Source organism: Pygoscelis adeliae, unplaced genomic scaffold (assembly GCF_000699105.1).
Source record: "Pygoscelis adeliae isolate BGI_AS28 unplaced genomic scaffold, ASM69910v1 Scaffold25, whole genome shotgun sequence".
NCBI lineage: Eukaryota > Metazoa > Chordata > Aves > Sphenisciformes > Spheniscidae > Pygoscelis > Pygoscelis adeliae.
This window is the reverse complement of record NW_008824808.1, coordinates 1,487,650-1,512,956: the sequence shown is the minus strand read 5'-3', so window position 1 is coordinate 1,512,956 and position 25,307 is coordinate 1,487,650. Positions and strand designations below refer to the sequence as shown.

At 38.2% G+C, this 25,307-nt stretch overlaps 1 protein-coding gene across 1 annotated transcript in view; it reads right to left on the bottom strand.

Moving 5' to 3' along the window:
- OSBPL10 (oxysterol binding protein-like 10) overlaps positions 1-25,307 on the bottom strand; it is a 122,072-nt gene that overhangs the window by 44,828 nt on the left and 51,937 nt on the right. Inside the window, exons 5-6 of the mRNA XM_009324210.1 lie at positions 24,981-25,172; positions 4,777-4,987 (exon numbers count right to left, since the gene is read on the bottom strand). Coding sequence (XP_009322485.1) covers positions 4,777-4,987; positions 24,981-25,172 — 403 coding nt within the window. The remainder of the gene's footprint in view (positions 1-4,776; positions 4,988-24,980; positions 25,173-25,307) is intronic.

Genomic DNA, 25,307 nt, shown 5'->3' with positions numbered 1-25,307 from the left:
TTTTTGCATGATAATTGATGCATGAAATATGCTTAACACCTACCTCAATTGTATAACAAAAACCTTTCTATTTTTAAGTCCTCTGGTTTTGGTTTATAGACCAAAAAAAACACACTTACGTTTTTTCCTGGCACAACTGTAAGCTAACATCTATTGATAAAACTCTTACAATATACTGTAACTATACTCTAACAAATATCCCCTTAACAATGCAATGGTAGGCCTCAAGGAGAGACCAAGATTAGATCTGGATTCCTTCCCCTGCCAGGGATGGATGCGACAGTTTTGTCTCTCCGCTGAATCCTACAGCGGGCTGAACCAGCAACAGCTAGTGGCAGCTGCATATCTGCTTTTCAGGTTAGAAAGACAACATTATATTTGCTAATGCTGTGCGGGGACTAGAAAATAATGCTATCTCCCAAAGAAAGAAGAACATATAAGGAATAATGTATTAGCATTTAGATAGAACATCAAATTGTTTTGGTTATTCTTGACAGAAGCAAGTCTAGCAATGATGCATTTAAGGGAGACCTGACTGACCATGCCAAATTTAGTAAATTACACCAGTAACAAAGAACATGTCATACCCTGTCTTCTTTCCTCACCCTTCCCTGCTCACAAGCATTTGGGGAGGGGCAGGGAGGGGTTAAGCAAGAAAGGACTCCTCTGCTCATTGTTCTCTCCTCCTGCCATCTCAGCTGCAGGAGAGATGTCATTCGTCACCCAATTGAAAGCATCTAGATTTTGTCTTTCCTGTCCATTTATTTTCCCCAAAAAGCAGGCAACAGAGAATCTGCTAAAATAAAGTTCAAGTACATTCCCCCCCAACTCCAGAATCATCTTCAATCCATTTGCTGCCATGGGAGCCAAAATAAGCCGCATTCGCACATTCAAATGAACTTCAGAAAATCCATAGTGAGGAAGGGTTTGGGTTTTGTTTTTAAAAATCCTCAGAAGAAAGAAACATTCTATTTTACACTTTGGAAAAGGGGGCAAGTGAGAAACAGAAAAATACAGGAGGGAACTCCTATCAGGGAGATGCTTTATTCATGGCTAACGTGAAACGCAGACGAAAAGAATGGATTTATCTGTGCAGGCTGCTACTACAAGACAGGATTCTGTCTGCCAAAATGCTAAAATAAAAAAACCCAGACTTAAAACACAACATAAGCTGGTAAAGCTACTTTAAAACAAACATTCAAGTTTGCTCTGTTTGCAGTTTGGGAGGGAAGGACGTTAACCGTAGCAGTCAATAGGCTCTAGATATACTCTTCTGCCAAAGGCTACATAGGAGGAAAAAATAACACTAAAAGTTTTAAAGTTTGAAGTGAAGACAAAAGTCTCTTCTCCACATTTTTATTTTAAAAGGCACCTGTTTCCTGTCTGCATGCTAAATGAACTCAAGGTTGTCACAAGGCACTTAATGCTGATTACCAAATACTGTACGTGTACCTAAGTGGTGACATTCTTGGCCTATAAGAGAATCCTTGACATTCTTCCCCCTCCTACAAAAAGAGCAAAATTCCCAAACCCAAAGCAGCTTGTATTAGATGCAATCCCTCATCCTCAACTCATGCTATATGTAACTTTCAGCTAACAATATCCTTCTCCAGCATATTTTTCAATGAAAGAAAAAATTACAAAGAATTTAGCCAGTGATCAATGCACATACCTTTAACAATGACAGCTAGAAATGAATTTGACATTATTTGACATTATTTTGACTCAAAAGTAGAGACACAAACAGAATTTTGCTTCACTGACTGTTCTTGTTGATACACTTCCAAAATCAAGCACTAACAAAAAAGACAGTCACAAAAACCCTTCCTTGAAGCTTTATAGTGGAAATAAAACATGTACTGACCACCCTTCAAGGCAACATCAAAGACTTCAGTTTAATCTTCATGTCTGCTTGTAGGCTTGAGGTCTAAGACTGACAACTCATGAGAAACATGAAAATGAAGACGAAAAATCATGTCATCCTTAAACTATTCCATGACAAAGGATGCCATAAAAATATCTAAAGTCAAGACCTACACAATCCTAGATTCTGGATAAGATTCCACTAAACTGAACACCAAGTTGCTTTCTTTCTACTCACATTACTGGAAAACAAAGCAATATTTACATCAAAAGAAAGGAGGTATTTTTTTCTGTTTAAAACAATAAAGTCTGTTTAAAATAGCTACTACTTAATTATAATCTTAATGAGTGCATTCCGTAAGGACTAGGTCAGAAACTCTCAGCTACTTTAAGTCCTTGCTTGAGAAGCAGTAAGATCGCAAGGGCTATGGTGCACAGAGAAGTCCGCAGTCCTTGCATAATCAGCCATAAAGACTTCAAGGACACGAGTAGAGCAAAGGTACAGAGAAAGCAGAGAAAGTAGATATATATCTACTTTTCAGGCAGTTCTCTCTCTTTATGGCATAATAGTGAGAGCTTTTGATGCTGAAGGAAGGCAAACTCAAGCGTAAGTTCAAATTGCCGAAGTTGAGCCATTGATTATCTCACACTCGACATGAGCAGGACTGTGCTGCTTTGCTGGACTGGACTGCTTTCATGAACTGTAGGCTAGAAGCAAGAAAATAAGTTATCAAATTCCTATCTTGTCTCTCCCTACAAAATTTTGTGGATCCTGCCCCACAATGCCCACTAGCATCTTGGACACTATGCAGCAGGTAATGAGACAGCACTGGGATGGAAACATTTGGCAATAAATTGCACAGGGCCACCACATCTCATGGGAAAGGCATTTGAGACTTCCTATCAGAGGAACATATGGCTTTTAAACTAACAAGAGTCATTTTCACCTGACAGTATCAACAGGTGACAGTAAAGGTCATCTTTGCACCTTCTGGGTATGAATTAAAAAAATTCACCTGGAGGACACAGAATCAAAATTAAATATATCATCTCTCAGAATTAAGTAATCCTCTAGCAAACTCTAAAGGCACTAGTCTGATTAGGTATGAGTTTATGCAGACTCTGAAACTCTACCGACTCAGCAGAAATGTTTATCAAAGTACGCGTGGACAAGATTAAGTGTGTAGGAAAATCAGTAATCAAGACTTGTAGGCCAGGTTCTTTCAGGCAACCGTGTTGCATAACAAGGCCTGGGGAAAAGAAAAGGGGAAAAAAAAAAATTGTTTCACAGACTCTTTCAGTCAGGGAGAAGGGACTAAATATTTCAGCAGCTTTTAGTTGTTTGTTTGTTTGTTTTTAAATTACATATCAAAGAATAAGCACACATAGACACTGAAGAATAACTGTTTGCATTCAGGATCTTACAGTTACACCAAAGATGCTGGTGTGAACCAGTGCTACAAAATTTTGATTCCTGAAAGGATTCTTGTATAAGATTAAAGTCTTAGGAGGAACAAACAAAAACACTATTAAATTTTATTAAGTACTTTATAATCGTGGCTTTCCACTTTTTTTCAAAAAGTCTGGGATTCCCTTTCAGCAATTACTAATCTTATTCTTGCTTTTCTCTGTTCTTGTGCACAGATCCTCAAAAATCATTATCAAGTCAAAATACAGACACTGATTTAACAGAAGATTATTTGGACACAGATTCAAGGACATGTATAACTCAAGTCATCTATCTCTTGCAGTTCACTTATGTCACATGGACATGAAAAACAACCTTCAGGGACTTTGAAACTAGAAAGTGACTTTTCTTTGAAGGATGCTTTTCATCTTTGTTCCAAACCATTCTTTTTTGAAATTAAATTATATCAAAGAACTCAATTAAATGCACTTTATCATTACTATTTAGATATGTGCAAGGTTTTTTTGCATTTTCTACAAGAAAACCAGAATACAGAAAATGAGAAAATTTTTTGTTTATGTTCCTTTATGAAATGTATCAGAATCTGGATGCAAGAAAGTCATGATATACCATAGTATAGGTGTCAACGTTTTTACACTGTTTTTTTCCAAGGACCCTTTTTACATCATTTGCCTACTTCTTAGCTGACCCTCTCACATTTCTAATCTCCCAACAATGGAAATTCTTCAGAGGGCTTCCTACCTAGCTGTCTCAGCAGCCCTGAAGATATATCCTGCCCTGTAGTAAACCTACTGTAAGTAAGGACAGGTTGGGGGGGATGTTGTTGAAGCACCTGAAGAAAACATAAAAAGCCACCCTGTACCCAGAGTTCTGCTGCTGCTGCTCCTCTTATATCAAGTCCTGCTCCTTCTCTTAGAGTATTCAGTGCAGTTTGTGTATGGAAAAAAACTGACCATTCTTTCAGAAAGCTAAAGGTCCAACTTCCGACATTATGGACAGAGATGTAGAACTGGGTGAACTGAAAAAAATTGAGCTACGTGGGGACTGAGAGGCTCATGCCTGCAGAGCTCAATGCAGAATCACACTGTTTGACATTTTAGGCTCATAAAAATTTGCCACAGATTTTTTTTTTTTTTTTAAAATAGCAGCATGGAGAACTCTTTCCAGATTTAAAGAAAAACACAGACTGTAATAAATCTGCCTCAGCAGCATCCTTCCATGTAGAAAACTAGAAATATGATTTTCACTGTAGTATTGCGTAATATTACACGTATTTTTATCAAACAAATCTGTATTGTGATTTCAATCTAAAAACAAAAAAAAAAAGGCAAAAAAACCCAACCAAGCAGGTTCTGCACTGTCATTAAGAATAAGCTGCTCACCCCAGCTTGCCTCTCTGAGGAATAGTTAATTTTGCCTGCTTCAGTATGATAATAAAAAACCCCAAGGCACATAAAATAATACCCAAGAGAGCTTGTGCTCACCTGATGACAGCGTCCTGCTATGATGCTGGCCCACTTGATGCATGCTTTGCTGTAATAGAGTCAGACATTCTCCAAGGCAGCTCAGGGTGGCAGCAGAGGTAGCTTTTAAAAGCAGCAAGTCCTGATCCAAGGCAGAAAGGGGCCCAGAACTTGGGAGAGCTTCAATGGCTTGTACAAGATTCTTCTGTTGTCCCTCAACTTGGCTCATGATCTGTAAAGGTCCAAAAACATCTGCTGTCACAGGAAATATCACTACGTAGCTGTTAAATTCTTATGGGTTGATATAGTGACTAAATGTGAAGAACTACCACAAATGGATGTTAATGTTCTGATCCAAACATACCATATACTTACCTACAAAAACGAAGGGCTTGAGACTACCAAAGGCCTGTAAAAATGTCAAGACTATGTTAGAGAAAATCATCTCTTAAAATAGTAGGTTCATAGTAGGTTTTTAAAATAGTAGGTTTATAGTAGGTTTAATAGTGTGACTCATACTTTCTGAAAGTCTTCATAAGAAAAAGTATGAAAATTCTACTTCCTTCTCCATTACTAATTTAGGCTTAGATTTTCCTTACTTTACATGTAATCTGAGACACCCAAGGAAGCTACACTGTCCCTCCTCCTTCCTTCCTACATAAAATATCTAATCACAGTTTAAGAATGGACATTTTTCATTTCTCAAGCATCGGTAAGGAATTGTTTTTACAAAACAAGGTAACTTGTAAGTTTACAGACATTAGCATAGGATGCAACTTAGAGTGCTTATTTACTATCAGATATGAATACCAGCTGTCAGGGAGAAAGTTAATTTGTTTCTAGATTTGGACCATCCAGATGAAGATGAAGTGCGTGCTTGTATAGCAGATAAAAACAACGTTATCTGAGCAGGCTGTTTTTTAAACAAATTGGCAAGCTTCCAAAATCCTTCCTAAAGCCAAAAGAAAAAGGAGATGTTTAAAATTTCTCTCTCTGTTTTTACAGCCTGTAGGAAATTATACATGTACATGACAAGCCTCTTTTCTTACACTTACCTTGCAAAAAAACATATTGCAAAAACTTATAGGTTTGGATACTTGAGGTATCCAAAGCTTTCAGAAACAAATATCTGAAGACTTTGTAAGCAACAAAGATTCAAGTTCCATTTGTCCAAGCTACTATACTGTAAAAAAGTATTATTACGAACTTCATGACTTCTTTATTACCATTATTGTATTTTCAAAGTATGGTGTGCTTCCTGCAGCCTCCCTGCGCTGTGATAAATAGACTGATTTAAAAAGTATACGCTGAACGCACTGAAAAGCAAGAAAGAAAACTGAACTCAAAGATGCAAATAACCATCCTTGCAAACAAGTTAGAGTAGAATTAAGCAAAAAGCTGTTGTTGCAATGTTCATAAGGAAATTTAGCTAAATGCCTTGCTGAAGGTTACAATAATGACATTTTAATAGTCAACATTTGAAACAGAGGCCAAAGCTTCAGTAGAAGCTACAGTCAATTTTAATTCCCTGTGACAGAAAACAAGATCAGTCAGAAGGTGACACAGACCCCCACGTTACACAGCTTTAGGGAACCACGAGAACCCCAGGCAGTGCTCTGCTTGAGAAGTCACACACCATGTAACTGAGCTCCACAGCACAGACAGAGGGTTGCTTCAAAGCTAAAACGAAAACAAGAGCACCACAGACACACACTCATGCAAATATTCCTTCCTCGGGAAAAGAGCTCAGGGAGACAAACTGAAGGAATGGCTAGGAGAAAAAAGATCATCTTCTCCCTGGAAGACTGTGCAATGTAATTGTATGGAAAACTGCTTCCCACCTTTTCCCATCCTGAACAAGAGTGTGAAGTTGAAAACGTGACGTTCTCATGCTTCACAGCAACAGAAATGTTCTATTTTCATTTCTAAGTGACTAGTTTTCCTACCTTCCTTTTTTTTTGTGTGAGAAACAGCTTACATTTCCAAAGATTTGCATCCATAGGAAATAAAATCCAAAATAAAACTTTGAAAACAAACATTTGCATTTTCCCCTCCCCCTTAATAAAGGACAACTATATTCTTCTGCAGCTAAGACAGGAGCATAAGATAAACTGACCAGAGAGTTTAGGAAACATTTGGAAAATTAACTGAATGTTTGCAGTTACCACCTAGCCCAAAGCTCTACAGGCTTTTATCAACTATATTATTCCTAGACTAGGAGAAATTTTTAAAAAATCAATTATTTATTCTTCCTTTATCCAAAACAAGGTATTGCTCTGAGTCTTACTATTCTCCAGCTGACCAAAGACAGTTTTAAAGAAGCCTTTTTGATTCATCCTTTCCGTGCTACCTAGCTTCACATTACAGTTGTGATACCAGCAGCTGTTCTACAGACCTGACGCAGCAGAAGACACTAGGAACGGCAACTTCTGTGTAGGATTCAAAGTATTAGAACTTGCTGAACATCTACTGCTCGAGTACTGATCAAAAACACTCTGTTTAAGGTGCTGAATGAACAGAACACAAAGGAAGAACCTCCTCTATTTTAGAGAGTCACAGAACAAGTCTGTGGCAAAAGGGGAAAGAAATAACATATATTATTGAAATAAGTGAACTTTTTTTACATGCTTGCCAATATTATTTTTTTTTAAAGTCACTGACAAAAGGTTTTAAAAGAGTTGAAGTGTGGTTGTTCCAAAAAGAGTAAATCAAAGAGGAGCTGATACAAAAACACCAAACCATTCTAGACTAAACTCATTAAACTCATTAACCCTTAACAGGACAGACGCTAGGCCATGCAGCTATAGCATTATCCTCTATCTTACTTGTGGGTCTGCTTTTTGCTATCTCGGTGGGAGAGGAGGCAGAGTGCTTGATTTATCAGTACTCTAAGCAGGTTTCATAACCAGAATGAAAAGCTATGATTTTGAGAAAGTTAAATTGTAACTTTCGTTTTCCAAAGTGAAATAACTTGCTTAATTTTGAATGACTTTGCTCTTACACAGGGTTATTTTAGTACCTTACAGCTCTCCATCCTCCCCATTTGCAAATACAGACAGCTCAAAAGTAGTAGTTCTCTACTTTTTACAACAGCAAAGACTATTTGCCCCCATCTCCTCACCAAGTCTCTACCCACTTCTCTTTCCACTCGTTTCAGCTTTTGCACACCCTCTTCACCTACAAATAGCTTCTCATAATATGGAAAAGAAACCATGTATTCCCACAAATGCACTCAAACTTCAGAAATACAGCTCTATGCTAGATATAAAATAGAAAAACTGAAAGAACTATCAGGACTATGTGTATTAAAAGGAATTATATGCATGCATATATCTAACATTAGTAGGCCTGCATTTACCTAACTGCAAAATGTTCAGTAAGAGGAAGCCTCAGGCTACGAAGAGACCAGCTCATATGCATGGTTTGCTCCTTTCTCCATCTTCAGCCTGCAGCAGGAGAACAAGCAGACCACATTATGTGTTCCCTATTAACAGGTGCTCCTGAAGCTTGAAGGAGATTCAGACCTTTTAGCCTGACAGAAATTCTAGGTATTTCCCGTATTCCTGTGGTGGGTTGACCTTAGCTGGACGCCAGGTGCCCACCAAGCCGCTCTCACTCCCCTCCTCAATTGGACAGAGGGAGAGAAAATAAAATGAAAGGCTCATGGGTTGAGATACGGACAGGGAGAGATCACTCACCAATTACCATCACAGGCGAAACAGACTCAACTGGGGGAAATTAGTTTAATTTAATACCAATCAAGATCAGAGTAAGGTAATGAGAAAATAAAAACCAGATCTTAACACACCTTCCCCCCACCCCTCCCTTCTTCCCAGGCTCAACTTCACTCCTGATTTCCTCTGCCTCCTCCCCCTGAGCGGCACAGGGGGATGGGGAATGGGGGTTGTGGTCCGTTCATCACACGTTGTCTCTGCCGCTCCTTCCTCCTCAGGGGAGGACTCCTCACACTCTTCCCCTGCTCCAGCGTGGGGTCCCTCCCATGGGAGACAGTCCTCCATGAACTTCTCCAACATGAGTCCCTCCTACGGGCTGCAGTTCTTCACAAACTGTTCCAGCGTGGGTCCCTTCCATGTGGTGCAGTCCTTCAGGAACAGACTGCTCCAGCGTGGGTCCCTCACGGGGTCACAAGTCCTACCAGCAAACCTGCGCCAGCATGGGCTCCTCTCTCCACGGGTCCACAGGTCCTGCCAGGAGCCTGCTCCAGCATGGGCTTCCCGTGGGTTCACAGCTTCCTTCGGGCATCCACCTGCTCTGGTGTGGGGTCCTCCATGGGCTGCAGGTGGACATCTGCTCCACCGTTAACCTCCATGGGCTGCCGGGGCACAGCCTGCCTCACCGGGGTCTTACCTTTTGCAATTGCACGGGGTTTTTTTTTTTTTTTCCCCTTTCTTAAACATTTTATCCCAGAGGCGCTACCACCATCGCTGATGGGCTCGGCCTTGGCCAGTGACAGGTCCCTCTTGGAGCCGGCTGGCATTGACTCTATCGGACATGGGGGAAATTTCTAGCAGCTTCTCACAGAAGCCACCCCTGTAGCCCCCCCCCGCTACTAAAACCTTGCCACGCAAAACCAATACAATTCTTCTGAATAACACTACCCTCAAAGAAACCTGCCACCCAATGACACCCTCACAGAAGACCGAATGCAACGGGAATCATCTCTGATGTTTTCCTCAGTAGGTCATCCGCTCTCTACTGTTTGCTTCAAAACAGCCAATTCACAGTTTCTGTTGCTGCCTGCTTCCTTCTCTCCCTGGCTGATCTTAAAATCCTGTGTGATTGCTTTCCCTCCTCCCCCAGCCACAGCAACTGCTAACTACTCCTTTGCAGCTGGAATTGCACCTCCTGGATCTTCCTGTTGTGAACGCACTAAGTAGAAATTACTCTATTCTTGGGATCACCCCCACAGCATGTGAAAGATAGGCAGAAAAAGCTATGAGGTACCCTAGGATTGCAAAGAAATGTATTTCAGACATAGTAAGAAGAAAGGACATTCTTTCATACAGGAAATAAGTCAAAATTAGCTGCTAAAAATTAATTTAAGAATTAATAATGAAAAATTGAGGTGCTATTTTCTGTGCTAAAAGAAAAAACTACAGTAATTCAATATTTTGTTAAAATACTAGATGATGTATTAATCTTTCCCATGCAGAGAAATCATCTTACAAAACCTGAATGTCATTTTTGATTTAAGGCTTCAATTACTTTCTGAAACTAGAAAGAGAGAGAGAGATTCGCAATTATTAAGTATAATAATAAACTCTCTGTTAAAGATTTTCCCTCCCCCATCCTAAAACAAACATAAATAGAAACTTCAAAGGAAGAAAACTGAATAGCCACACCTAAATGGAAGAGCATATGACTGCTTTTGACATGATTTTATTTACAGTGGAAATGCTCTTGTTATCCAGACTCCAGGACTAATAGGCCTAAGTCTGTTTGTCCAGCCCAGATGGGTATTATGATAATCAGAACATCTTTCTTTCTAAAATTACTGATCCTACAGGACTTCACCCAACTAACACAGCACATCACAACAACCTAAAACAACCACCAGCTTTAAGCCATCTACAAAACTACCTGATCCACAGCTGTCTCAGGGGCATCTCCCAAGACACAGTGATTTCAAGCTTCCTGAAGGAAAGGAAGAATGACATCAGCCATATTACCTCAAAGGGCAAGCAGACGCTCTCCCTTTGTCATACAGGCCATGTGGAGCTGGCCAAGAAAATAAGTAGTGTCACCAATCCTGTCTTTCTATATAACGATTTAAATACTTCAGTTCTTCCTACACTTCTTTTGGAATATAAAACCCGAGGAAGATTCTTCAGGCCTCCCCAGCCACAATCTGATACACACATGAGCAATTTAAATTTTAACGTATGGCATTTTCCTTTTTTGGTATTGATCTTCACACATACTGAATCCTTTTATAGTAGGTATTAAGATACGCCTACCCATGTGTATGAAAAAATCCAAAACACTCTAGAGAAAAAAGAAAATATTCTTTTAGTACTGAGAACCCACAGAAATTCTGTATCGTCAAGCTCCTCTGTGACGTGCTAGAAATCATTCATCAAGGAGACATTTGGTTCCATTGTTAATAACTCTTTTTCTCTACTGTAGTATTCTCTGTGCACCACCACTAGCAGCACATTGTCTGCTTACTTATCTCTAGGCAATTCCTCTGAAAGATTTAATGCAGTGATTTTTATTTTTAAATCCTTTCCATTACTGACTGCATGGCAAGTTGAAAACTATTATTAAAAACATGGGAAAATAAACAACACAGTGCTTATATGAAAAACAGAGCATCTGTAAAAATAAACAGTTGTGTGGGAAAAGCTTTAGACATTTAAATAGTAACAGAATGCAACATGGATTACTTTCTTACCAACTCTAAGTCAAGTTGCCCTTGTGAGAAGTTTACTGCCTTCAAAGGCTGGGAAATAGCCAATTTGCTTCTTCACTTTTTTGGGGTTTTTTTGGTTGGTTGGTTAGTTGGTTTGTTTGGGTTTTTTTAAATAAATAAAGTGTTATATGAAAACATGGTATCTTTCTCTCTATATCACACACACATATACACTTTCTGGAAATACTAGTTTCTTGATTTTAGACAATAGTACTAAAAGAAAAACATTTCAAAAGACATTGGGAAAGGACATGAGGAGAGATCAGCTTTTCAAACCACCCTAGAATAAGTTGTAAGCGATGTAAGTCAGGACCTTGGCTCTCATTGTAAAGCAAGCATATACCACAGGGGTTTCTTTTTTTTATTTCATTCAACATAAAACACTGCTTTTCTTAAAAGCAAAGCAGATGAGTGACAGAAAAGAAGAAAGTCCACACACAAAAAATAAAAACCTTCTAAGTCATTGTAAACCCAACACATTGGGTTGCCATGTAAACCTAATATAGTCATCAATTCTGACCTTGAGCAAGGACTTCTCTTGCAATCTTGACCTGTATTTCATCAACAACAACAACAAACTGTCATATTGTAAAAATTAGAAGTTAAAACAAACAACCAATATATGTAAAAGTATTTTTTATATATATACACATACACACACACACCAAGTATATATCAAAATGTACAATATAGATACCTGGAACTCCAATGTCACTAAAGCAATCACACCAGTCATTAATTTGACACACTAGCTACCAATTCAGCTCAAGTTCACAATTCCCGCTTAGTATTTCCATGAAACTTTCCCACTGACTGGGAAAGTTCATTTATTCTGAAAAAGGAAAGAGCATAAACACACAAGCAAAAAGACTATTGTAAATACTGTTATTCACCAGCTCAAAAGGTATGCCTCTCCAATTGAGAAGTCTGACAAATTAAGCTAACTTCCACAACTGCAGTAAAAGTCTCCCCCCCCCAATTTAATGCATTTTTGTTTTGAGTTAAGCATTTATACCTAACCACTGCACAGCAAAAGAACTTTTTCCTTGGCTTAACTTCTGAAAGGCGTTCTCAAACTACTCAAGGTCACTTGCTGTGTGCATATCACTACTTGACAAAAGACATTTCTGATAAGGATTTATAGACTTCTCTCTTCTTCAGCAAAGCCACATTCATAGATCTTTTAATGGGATTCCATCAATAGCATGCAAGCTAGGAAGGCAAAATTGCAGCTTAATATATAAATAAAGTGAAGGAGCTATACACAGAGGTTACTGCTAGAAGTACTGCAATATATATAACACAAATCTCTTTATAAGAGAATTTTGCATTTCAGCTTTACAAGTGTCTAGTGTAGAAACATATACAAGACCAGATGATCACAAACATGCTTAAGTTCCACAAGTAACATATCTGTACACTTTGCTTACAATAAAACCTGAGCTTTTGACCAAAAAGAACCTCCTTGAGCTGCGAACAGAGGGAATTCTATCCACAAAGCTTCAATCTGGATGAAGACCCACACTTCACCATAGTGAACATTACTATGCTAATGAGAAAAAATATTTTAAGAAAGGATCCTAGAACACCAAGTGAGATATTCTGAAAGCATCTTGGAAAGATGGAACCAGATAATGACATCCATATCAATTGTCCTTTCTTGATTACTGCTTCCCTCCCATTACAGAGAATAAGCACGTAATTCTCCATTATTGTCACCTCAGGGTAGCAGCCAGCTTGACCTCAATTATTTTAAAGAAGCAAACAATGAACAGTAAAATTTGAATGACTTGTTATATAATAGTTATTAAGGCTTAGACACATACATCCTATCAATGAAGCTTCAAAGGAGCAAGTTAATTTTCACTTGGCATGTAATTTGCAGACAGAGACACAAAAAGTGACGAACAAAGAGAACTATACCTCTGACAATCAGGATGGCAGCTAATCACCAGGGCACATTTCTTTCTTTTCAGTCCTTGTCTCTGCTTTCACAATTCTATTTCTTCCTTTGGAGGAGAATGAAAACAAGCTCCCCCCACCCCCATCCACTATTTTGTTCTCTTTTCCCTAACCAGGAATCCACATAATCTCTGTTAAGGGAACAACTGAAAAGCCAGTTGCTACATACCTTCATTGTCTCAGCTAACAAAACATTATTTCCTTTGGGGTTTTGTTTTGGCTTTTTTTGCTTAGCCTTCTCATCCCGTGCTCCACAGGGTGATTCCTTGTGAGGAAACCCTTACAGAACAGGGAGCAAATGTCATTAGGACTGATTCTAAAAGCCAAGTCTGAGACAACCAGGAGAAAACAAGGTGTGGAGGAGGCAGTCTGGCCCAATCGTTTCCTATTCTTAGCTACTCTTTCCAATCTGCTGCTTCCATTGACACCGCTTCCATTCCACTGGTCGCCATCAGCACCCTCCAGGGGCTATGAGATCTCCACGGAACTCAGCACAGGATTTACACTCCAGGGAGCAGCTGTTATTTACCAACTCCTGTCATGTACTTTTTAAATTGGCTAGTTAATTTATTCATATACTACACATGATCCTATGCTCCATTCTTTACACATTTAATTCCTATTTTGTATCTTTAAATTCTGTAACTTGGACACTTGCTGCATATCTTCACAACATAATATCATTCTATTTTGTGATGACAACGTTCATTAATCATTTGATAGACTACAGACTTCTTACTCATTGGTCTACTATCCAGTAGCTTGTTAGTAACACCTCCAAGCCCCCTTGCTGTTAGTTGCACAGCTACAATAATCAGACTTTGTATTTTGTAGGTCTGCATACTACTGCTTTAGCCCATAAGGTTGCTGGATTTGGGGGAGGGAGGAAAAAGGGGAGAAGGGTCTTTTTTGTTGACAGGTCTGGAATCCTTAAACATTCCTTCTAGTACCAGAGGAGGAAAAGTAATCTACCTTCCCAGGAAATTCTCAGCCTGTTGCAACTCAGGTATATGGGAGGAAGCTCCTCCTTTCCTTCAATGCTTTAAAACAGGCAGAAGGCTCAGCAAGAAAAGGAGCTGACCTAGCTACCTGTTTTACAAAAGCATCTCTCTGTTCAGAAGAGCAAAAGACAGGATATACTTAACAGATCTATCTTCAAATACCGAAGAGCGTATGACATCTGTAATTGTCAACGTTCTCTGGGACTTGATGCAGACACTTTATTTGGATGCAAAACACTCCCAAGGACAACCTGACTGTCCACTGTGAGTTTCTATGGAACTCTGCTTCTTACATTGGACGAATAGAGACACACCAGAGAGAGGTTCACAGCCCTTGCAACACATATGCTAGTTAGTAGAGAGGATCTAGCAGTTCTGGCAGGACCCCTGAGAATGCCACCAGAAATCTCAGCAAAACAGCTCATCTACTTCAGGCCAAAACAAATCAGATGCTTCCCTTTGCCACCTCAGGCAGACTCCTTACCACGCTTCTTTATGACCGCAATTCCAGACTTAAGGTTAAATGCATGCTTTCTGTATTCAATCTGTCCTTCTCCTCACCTGATACATGAGTTAGTGAATGATAGGAAGGAAACTGGGGGGCAGGGGAGAAATTACAGAAAACACCTTGTGTCCATGGAGATGGACTAGGACAAAAAGTTCAGATCTTGCCGGAGAATGTTTTAGCAGACAGACAATCTTGGATTTTCTAAACTAGAGAACGCTTTTAATCTTAATCAATACCCTGAGATATTCAGCTTCCCTTGAATGGCTTCATATTTTATGGCTGTAAAAAAAAAAAAAAAATCTTTTCCTGTCATCCTCCCAAAATTTGCTAATTATTCTGAGAACCCCTTCTTGCTGCTTAAGATCTGAAGAGGAGAACACTTCTCCCTTCCAAATCAAACATAAAGAACCAACAGGTTCTTTTCCCTGTGGAAGAGGAAGATTTAGAAACAAACCAAAGTACTAAAACACTAGAGGAAAATAAAATTCCTCTGATAGTGTCAGCTACCTTAAGAGTGTTTCACGGAGTTACTCCACAAGTCTTTAGATGAGAAGTTAAAGCTTTTTAGTAAGAGCTGTCCGTCATCATAAATAGTCAAGTGAAAGAGCGTGATTCAGACAAACTGTATCAATGAGCACTACTCTTCCCCACAAATCAGAGTGAGTGGGCTATACATTTTCTGCAAAATTATCAGTATCAATCTAGCACTGGTCATTTTGCCACTGGAGGGAGATGTCTGGGGATCAGGGTCTATTGCAGGAGATGTGACAGATTTTCTTTTTTGCCTGTTGCGTTAGAGCTCTCTGTGGATACTCCACGCATGTGTAGGTAATGCATGATGTTTCCTACCAGCATAAGGTTAGTACCAAAACACAACTAGTAAGTGCTAGGTTCCCCCACCATGAGCTCTTTTCTTGAGCATTTGCTAATCTAACTGCCATATTAACCATATCCTACTAATAGTCACCTACTGAGACTTACCATTTACTATCAAAGACGACTCAAGGGGAGTAGGGTGTTGGGATCTTGAGGTAAAACCACAGAGAAGAGAAAAAGCAGACAGTGGCTGCCAAGGTTGTTTCCCTCACCCCAAGTTGCTTCCAGTGATCCAGAACCAAAAATTAGAGCAGCAAAAGGAAGGAGCTTGCAAGTTCAAGTAAATCTTGGATGGCAACTGGCTGCCATCCAGCCAAGCAGGAAGCACACTGTTGTATTATAAATTACAGAATGCAGCATTGAGAACACAGCTTATAAAAAACATCTTGTGGGGAATTATTCTTATGCAATTTTACTACAAAAATTACCTCAAAATCTGCAAGGAAAGTCATTAGTTTTAGTGATTAAACGTTGCACATAAGCAGATGTTATTCTACAGGCTCTTCTGAGTAGCAGTTTTTCTTACACATTTCAGAACGATCACTTTGGTGAAGTTAATAGCTATAGCACAGAGCTGGAAAGCATATTTTGGTTATCAGCAATTAAGGCACATTTGTGAATTTTAAGTATTCAAAAGAGCACCTAAAAGGTTGCTGCTAGCCATTAAGTCAACATCAGCAATCACAGGAAAATTCTATTAGTTTACCGTGATAGAGCATACTATTGATAAAACTGGCTTTGGTACTTTGAGTGAAATCAGTCTTCAGAAGACAAAAGGCCATGTTGCACTAGAACAAAAATTACATATTTCAACATGCGTAGCTTCAAGGATGAGGAGGTTTCTTTCAGAACACATGTTGCTAGAAAATGTAACTAACTTTTTTAATTTCTTTTTTTTTTTTAATTATTCCATTTCACGTGGGAATATACAAACACACATACAACCATTCAGAGCAGTCCAATATCCCTTATAGTACTTATCCAAATTTCTGATGGACACTTCCAGTGCTTCTTCCCTTTTCCAACTTCTTTGGGGGGTGACTTCCTTTCACCCCCCTCCCAGTTAGCCACCTAGCTTGTAGTGTCCAAGAGTAAAATAAAATTTTAAATAACAGATGAGAGCTATAGTGTTTACTGTTCCCATTTGTTGTAAAATCAAAATGTTTCCTGTATTTCTTAGTGTAGCAAGCAGCACTTTGGGTATTACATAAAGAGTTGAAGATTATAGTAAGTCCCTCGATAAACATCTATAATAATGTAAACTGAATGGTACACTTAAAATATATGAGCCATTTCTATGGTTACTTTCTCCTAGAGGGCATTTACGTAAGTACTTTCTGTACTTAATATTTGAAACTTGGCTAGCCACCTAATATTACATTGTCATCTACTACCACTGAGAACATTCAAAAATACCTTCTACTTGATTTAATAGAAATAGGATTTAAGTGTGGGTTAACACAATAGCCCATGCATCTTGGAAGCAGTAATTTGCATTATAAACAGAGTTGCAGAAGGTAAGTGCACCTTGTCACGTTCAGGGTTTGCTAAGAAGATCACTGCTTACCAGCCAGCCACCCAGAAACCCGCACTGAAAGCAAGGCCACTAAACAAGCAGCCATGAGATGCAATACCCTAATCTGAGAAAAGATTTACTGAAGTATGTTTTTCTTTAAAGCTTCATTTTCAAACTGTCAACTCTAAATTGAAACTACTGCAGTATTTGTGCTTTAATTGTGAAAGAAAACAGCCTTGTAGCTTTCCAAAAATGTAGGTAAGTGTATGATATGCTATGCTGTTATATATACATATATAAGACAGAACAGTTGAGTTCTGCTTTACGTACAAAATGAAGTGACAGATTTGAAGGCATACAAAAGCTGGAGACTGAATTCCCTTCAAATCTGACTTCTCTCAAGCTCCTTTGGGAACCTACCATTTACTTAAAATTTAATGAAATATTTTAACAACTGTAAGGAGTAATCTTAGCTTCTCTGCAATTGCTTAAGAAAATGAATGCTGCAGCAGTCTCTGAATGTAGTTATCATACGCACTATATTATCCCTAACTTATAAATTGCCATTTATTAAATGATTGAAAATTATTGTCTTTGCACATGCTCAATTACTACTAAACTACAGGCTGAGAAAAAAATATAATTAAAAGAAGACATGTTTGCATCATTTATATTTTTCAGATTTGGAGGGGGAAAAAAAAATCAGAAATTATGAACCAGGTTCACTCTTGACATAACCCACATGGACAAACAGTGTAATTTTAGTAGAACATTTGCTCTACAATTCCCATAGCAACCTTAATTCTCCTTGCCTGGGTGTTTGGAATCCACAATGACTCAACCTTTGCATGAATACAAAACCAAATGCACAGAACAAGGTGTAGTTTAGGAAGGTGTAACTTATATGCATTCTTAGAGACCTCAAAGATACTGCAAAGGCAAGGTAAAGACTCAGAGAACACAAGAGTATTCAGCTCATGTTTATGTGATTTAATAATTATTGGTTTATAGTATTAGAATAATTCACATTTCCTCATCCCCAAAGTGAGACAGTTAATGCTACTTACTGAATAATTTTTATAAGCACATGCACATTTACTACTTAGGAAGGTACTAGACTGACGCTCCCAGAGACCTAAGCATCCCATTTATTCCCTGAGAAGACATGTTTTTATTGATCTTTCCAGTACTAACTTAAGGTAGAATAAACAGACATAGGAGATGAGACTTCTACAGACAAGTCAAATAGCCTCCAAAGAAACTGCCACAGAAGATACCAAAATAATTTCATCTGTTCCTATATGCTCTAAATTCACTTTTTGTCTGTAAGGATATGGATAGCAACCAATCACACTAACATTGCTGAACAGCCAGAAGATTTCTGCATGCTTGCACTGGTATTTGCACACTGTATGAGGAACACACATTTCTAGAACTGGGGCCAATATCAATTCAGAAGAAAGTGCAATGGTAACATCTGCAGCTGCTCCTTTTAGCCCTCATTAGGTTTGAAACTGGTTTATACTGTTACAGGTTTAATGCCCCTAAAAAATTATAATGGCTCCTGTTAAAACACAGCTGGGAGCAACCCTTTCAATAACAGCCAGCTCAGCCATAACTAAGCTGTTAAATGTACCTGTAACACAAATTTGTATTAAAATACTTCTCAATTCAAAAACTGTTTTTAAGCACGGTTAAATAGCAGTAGTATAACTTAACATGAGCACGTTCTATGCCAAACAAATATCAACAGCTGAATTAAGACTTACGGCCTCATGCACTTCCTACTGACTTTGGTGGACGCAGAACTGACTCAAAGGTTTTCTGCTATCTTTCCTTCACTACCACTAGCCAAGGAGAAATCGTTCCTTTCTGAGAAACAGCTATGTTTTTGGTTTGGGTTTTTTGCAAGCACTTTTTCTTTACCTGCTTTAGAGTAGAGACGTTAGTCCCTATTTTCCACACCCTGCTAATTAAACTGAAAAATTTGTAACAATGAGTTAGCAGACAAATGAAAGTGTAATACAGACAATACATATAAAGTATAGATGTAGCGGTATTAAGATGTAACCTGTTAAGTAACATATCTCATTTTCTGACCAGCATCCATCTATAGCTACAGACTATCTATTTTGTATATGATATGATGCACTTGATTGAAGATGATCAAAAGGATGACCCTGTACTTTTAATTTACTATGGATAGTGGGGGGTGGGAGGAAGTTATTTTAAATACAAGCCCAGGAAAAACTGGAGATCTATACTTAACAAAGGTTCCTCCTCTGTGTTCTTTCTCTTCTCTTTCCAAAACTGCCACTCACCATACCACCATATTATTTTACCAAATGGACAGAAAACAGGATACTTGGATTTCAAAAGTGAAATGCTATAAACACTTTCTGCAGTATCTATAAACTACCAAGATGAAACTACCCTGGTCAGTCCAACTGAGATCTCTAAAGGGTCTTACAATACTAGTTTTGAAGTGCAGGAAGACACTAGTTTAAAGAGTCAACCACAAACTCCCACAAAGCAAGCATCACAAAGTTACTTTTATACTAAAACACGTCTAGAAGTTAAAACGGACATGATTTTAGGTAATCAGCTTTAAATCTGCCTAGCAAAAGCCCAGCAGCACAGACTTCAGCAGTGCTATACCAGCCACAGTCCATGGTTATCAGGCCTCTCTCTGATAGAGCGCCTACAGTACTAGGCCAGAAAGACTGAAGTTAGCATAGTCTACCAGTGAATCCTACAACCATACCTTTTAGTTAGGCGAGCATGATGACAGCATTTTCATCTTCTAAAAGCAAATATTTGATTTGTTAGCCATGCTGTCCTGAAGGTCATCTTTGTCACAAAGCTAGCTCTCATTTTCCCCCACTCTAAAATCAAGATGAGATCTGTCAGTGAAAGCAATAGATCTAAAACATAGCACCTGTCCCTACTTACATAGAAGTTTATCAAATTAATCAAAATTATACACTTACTTTCAAAAACACTTCAATTATTAGCAGGATTTTTTTAAAATGTTCCTTGTGCATACTTCACACTGTTTATGCATGACATCCTGTTCAAAGATCTGAATCAACAATTTTTTCACATGCACCCTTACTTATCACATAACCTCAATGTTATGCCAAACATCAAGAGCTACAGCAGTCTTTTTGCTAGAACTGGCATTAGATTGCTTCTCTTATCCATTGACCTTTTTATGCACATACTTCCGGAGAAACAAAAGGAGGATTAAAAAAATGAAATAAAAAGCAAAACTTGACTTTTCAAAGCTAAAAAGTAAAATCTGGCATGAAACAAAAATCATCAGTTTTTCCCCTACTACCAGCTTAAACGCTGATTACAAAGTTTTACCATCAACATACAGTTTAGTTTATGTCTTTGTGTGTTCACATACATGAAAGTCCTGCAAGCCTGAATGTCTCCCCAAGTGGTCTAAATACCGCATCTGCTTTGCTCACCTACAATGCTGCCTGTGCAGTGCTACAATTCTGTAACAGAACAAACAGTCCTCCACAGATAACAGCATCCTTTTCCTCTACCAATAGCTAGTCGCAGTTCCTAATTTTGCTACCCAAATATTACAGTAACGTGAAGATGTTCACTTCTCACTTGAAAATTTCCAAAGCGTTTTAGAAGTATCTCTTTCTCCTAGTACCCACATAAAACTGGACAATTGTGGCCCCACAAAATTGCAGGTAAAACCTCACTCCATGAAGCCCTAGGTGCAGGTCCTAGATTTTCCTGTACTGAAGGGAGGAAGCAAAGAACTACCAGCTAGTTGCGTAATTCCTGCAAGAATCAAAAGGTAACCATGTTTATATATGGCAAAGGACATGCAAGATGCAGCAGGACTGTCATCTTACCAAAAAGCAGTCCCTTCCCAATACTGGAACTGCCCACTGGCACATAAAATGGATGTCACACTGGTGGAGGCCCCATGAAATCTGGATCTCACTGTACCAGCTGTTCAGAAACACATGCTGATGACTAGTCCACTGTAAGGTATCACAAGTTGTAACAAACAACACATTTCAAAGGGATCAGAAATTCCTCTATCGACTTCTTAAAATTATGGAAAAAAATATTTCTCTAGATTTCTTTTGGTTAACCCCATTTAATTTCTCTAAACGTCTGTAAATAAGTTACTACAAAATGTTCACGTACTGCAATTCTTGGTTCTTTAACAAGAATGGTAACATTGGCAGTGGTTGTACAATAGTCAGACATTCTCAGCCAAAATAAACACCATTCCAAGACGAAGTGTGCCGCTATTACTTAGTTCAGTGGCAGCTAAAATTTAACATGAAGTGTGATGTGGCCACTTGGCTTTATGTTCCAGTTAATTTTAACCACCCGCAGTAAAGAATTCTGCAAGTATAACTCTTACCACAAATTGCTAAGAGGCTAATAACACGCATAGTTTAAAAAAAAGAATTCAATTTCAAGACCACACACACTTAGGTTATCATAAAATCACTTACTAAAAAATCAGTTGAAAGCACCCCAGTAATGATAAGTTATGGCCCGAATAAAGAGGTAGGATCTTGAATAATTCTGCATAAAATGCAACGCATAGTGGATCAACTCTCTCAAATTAATGTATGGTGAATTTTAGTTTTGATATAACGTTCCATAAATCCATATGGACTGGACTATTAACATCAAGTTAATATAAGCAAAAATCTGATTTAAGAGAACAATATTATTTTAAACAAAAAAATTACATTATGATGAAAAGTAATTCTCCTGAGCTTTGTTTCAATTCAATGCTATACAAAAGTAGCTTGAGTATTAAAAATAGTTTTTATAGCAGTCAAAAGCTCCATATATATGCTCGATTTTAACTTACCAAACTTTTGAAAAAAGTTGAAGTTCTAATTTCACAACAGAAACACTTATTACATGTGTCATTTTGTAGACCTACGCAGTTGCTTTTACTACCTTTACAGAATTTTGCACATCAGTTTGGTTCTAAATAGACCTCTTTGCCATAATTTGTTTTACACTAAAATTCTCTATACTGTCTTAAAAAAATTTTTAAATCAGCCAGAACAAACAACAGAAGGAAACAATGTATTGTTTATTCTTACTATGAAAGGAAAAAAGGGGGAAAAGAACGACCAAGCATTACCAAATATCATTGCATTATGTCAAATATAAGAGTACATTTTATTTTGTCCTATTTGCAACATGGAGATACGCTTCACTGTTTGCAAATAACATGGCCAAATGAAGAAAAACTGGTCCAGAATTGAGTAGCAATTCTGTTTGCCACTTCCCAGGGATATTGTCCAAGCTAGTGAAGACCATATGTCCCAAGCGAAGGATGCCCCTTTTGCAGCATTCCTGTTTTTCACAGATCTCTCATATAACATTGTAGTATTACCATAACATTGTTTTAAAATTTAAAAAATACATGCTGCTTCTAATTTTCCAGAAGCATATAAATTCCTTCCATTGATTCAACTACAGTATTTTACAAGATGTAAAATTAGTTAATGTAGTCCTATTTATAGTACAATAAAAAAAGCTTATTTGCATGTCAAAGCTTCAATGACTTCATTCTGTAATGGGAACACTAACACAGATCTATAATCCTTTTGCAGTCTCTTCCTTTCATCCAAATCACACCAACTTCCAAATAAAAAGCAAAGACTTTGGTGTTGAGGAGGGGATTAACTCTCTCCTATTGTATTTTAGTTCCTATTTCTCCTTGCTTCAGATAAAAAAAAAAAAAGGACTGGAACAAATTCTAAGTGCACTTTTTTGAAGGTCTCTGAACTCATCTCTTTATTCATAAATTTAACAAGGAAGGGCAGATCTAACAGTCACCATTGACTCATATAGGGAACAAGAATATTCCCTGAAAAAACAGGCAGCATATACCCAACTCTATTGCGTTCACTCTGGAAAAGGGGGGGAGAAGGAAATGCACAGAGCATGACATTGAAATGAAATCTGCCTGCTTCCTTAATCTGGAAAAACAGACTTACCCTTTCACAAGATGGAAACAAGATCAGTCAAGTAGCCACTTTTTACATGAGACCGGGAAAGAGGGCAGAAGGACTGATTTTTCCACTGATATGCTCTTCTTTAAGAAGCAGCACACACAAAAAAAAATCCAATACATAAAAAGGTAAAGTTCACACACCTCCTTATAAAATTTTCTCAGGCATTGTTTATCTTAGTACCATTTACCCTCCCCGAAAAACACTCATTTCTTTTAACTTTCAATCATTATCATATGTTCAGTGTTTAAGATTTTTTTATTGCAGCCCTCTAAGTTGTTCTCACAGGATTTGATGCTGCAGCTGAGGTATCACTCACATCAAACACAGCAAAATAATTATTTTCCATGATTACAGATTAAAGTCCTGTAACATTTACCTTTTTGGAATGACATCACATTGCAATACACTGCAAACAAATGAGTCAAGCAACCCCCAGGCCTTTTCTGCAGGGATGATACCTAGCCACTTATTCTGTTTTACTATAGGCTAGTATTTATTTCTTCCTTCCCAAGTGTAGTTCTTTGCACCTGTTGACTTTTTCCCTTCCCAACTTATTATGATCAGCACATATACTAATTCTCTCGTTTAAATTACTTTCAGCCCTACCCAGCTCCATTTGACATAGGCGTTAACAGCTCCCACTGTTTATTTTATTAATAGGTTTAAGGTACGCTCTGAATGCAACTTACAAGAGCAAATACATTGAGTAAGGTAGAAATAACTTGGGGGAGATGATTGGTAGGCAAAGACAAGATACTCTCATGAAAAACAAACAGATGTGTGTTTTCTGTAATGTAAAGAAAACGTGGGTGACATTCAGACAGTGCTCTTCAGAGCAAGGAATGACTATTGTTAATACAATAGGGGATACAAGGGAAGTTTTCACTTTTAATGTTACTAGAATAAAACCAAGCATTCTTCATCAGGATGTATAATTTGAGTCTTCATTGTGAGCACACACTAAGAATTTATTCAAATTCTTAATATGAAAGGTGTCCATTTATAAAACATTTAGGGAGCGTAAACTTAAAAGCAGACTCTTGAGATTGCAACTTGAAGGACTGGGGTAGATATTTTAAACCCATGTGATAAAAGAATGCTTTAAAGCAGCTAGGCTGCCAAGAGTTTCTTTGGTAGAAGGGGTGGGAGGGGGACCTGCAAAGGCACTATTAGAGAACAGCAAGAAATTCAGACAAAGCAAAAATAACAAGGGATGAAAGAAAGATGAAAGTGAGTTCTGTAAAAGTCTGCCACGCTATTTAAGCTTAAAACTCTGTACTGTTTTGTTGTCTGGAAGACAGACTTAAATCGGTATACGAGTTATACTTCTTAAACCCTGGTAAACACGCTTTGAAAGAAACATGCTTTCTTGTTTGCTTTTCATGCATTTAATACGGACAAAGCCTTCTTCCATCACAAAGTCAGCAGTAGAAACTGGACAACAGAGTTAAGACTATAGCCACATAGAAACAAACTGCTGAGTGTGGGGAGCTGTGCCTTCTTTCACATTCGTCCATCAGACTTATTCAAGCTGTTTTTTTCTAGTTATATTTAAATGCTTCAGGGCCCTCTTTCCAATCTGAAAGGTTTTGCTGCATGCAGCTTAGAAGAGATGTTCCTCCAGCACTGCAAAGTCTGGGAGCTGTGGCCAACCTACTTCCTCTTTTAAGCATGTGCACACACTAATTTTAACACTGTCATAAAAAAGCCTGTATATACCAGACTTCAAGCTGAACCAGAACTAAAGACCGCCTTTTGCTCAGCGAGGGGATCAAAACAAAGCAGTCAAACATAAAGTAGGAAACAAAAAGAACTGTTAATTTGTCACACTTGACTGATTATTCTAAAGCAAAATAAGCATTTAGAAGTTATAGCAAAACAGCAGAATTTTATCTCTTACCTCTCTGACTTCATGGAGTTGACCAGAACGCTGGCTCTTTGCTCTTCGAGCAGCTGCAGGTGATTTGTGATGTGTGATGGTTACAACAGTTGGCCCACTTTGATTCATATGTTTCTGGCCACTGGGAGATGCAGAATTAACTGTCCCAGGCAGCAGCAGAGATGAGCTTCTACTTCGTGAGGATGAAATGCTCTAGAACAAGCAGTGGGATGTTGATATTAGTACCTTTACACAAGTAAATAATTTACAATTCAGGCTAAAGATTTGCACTGTCCTATTTTCCTCACAAACCTAAATCTGGATGTGTAACTGTGCTCAGTACTGATT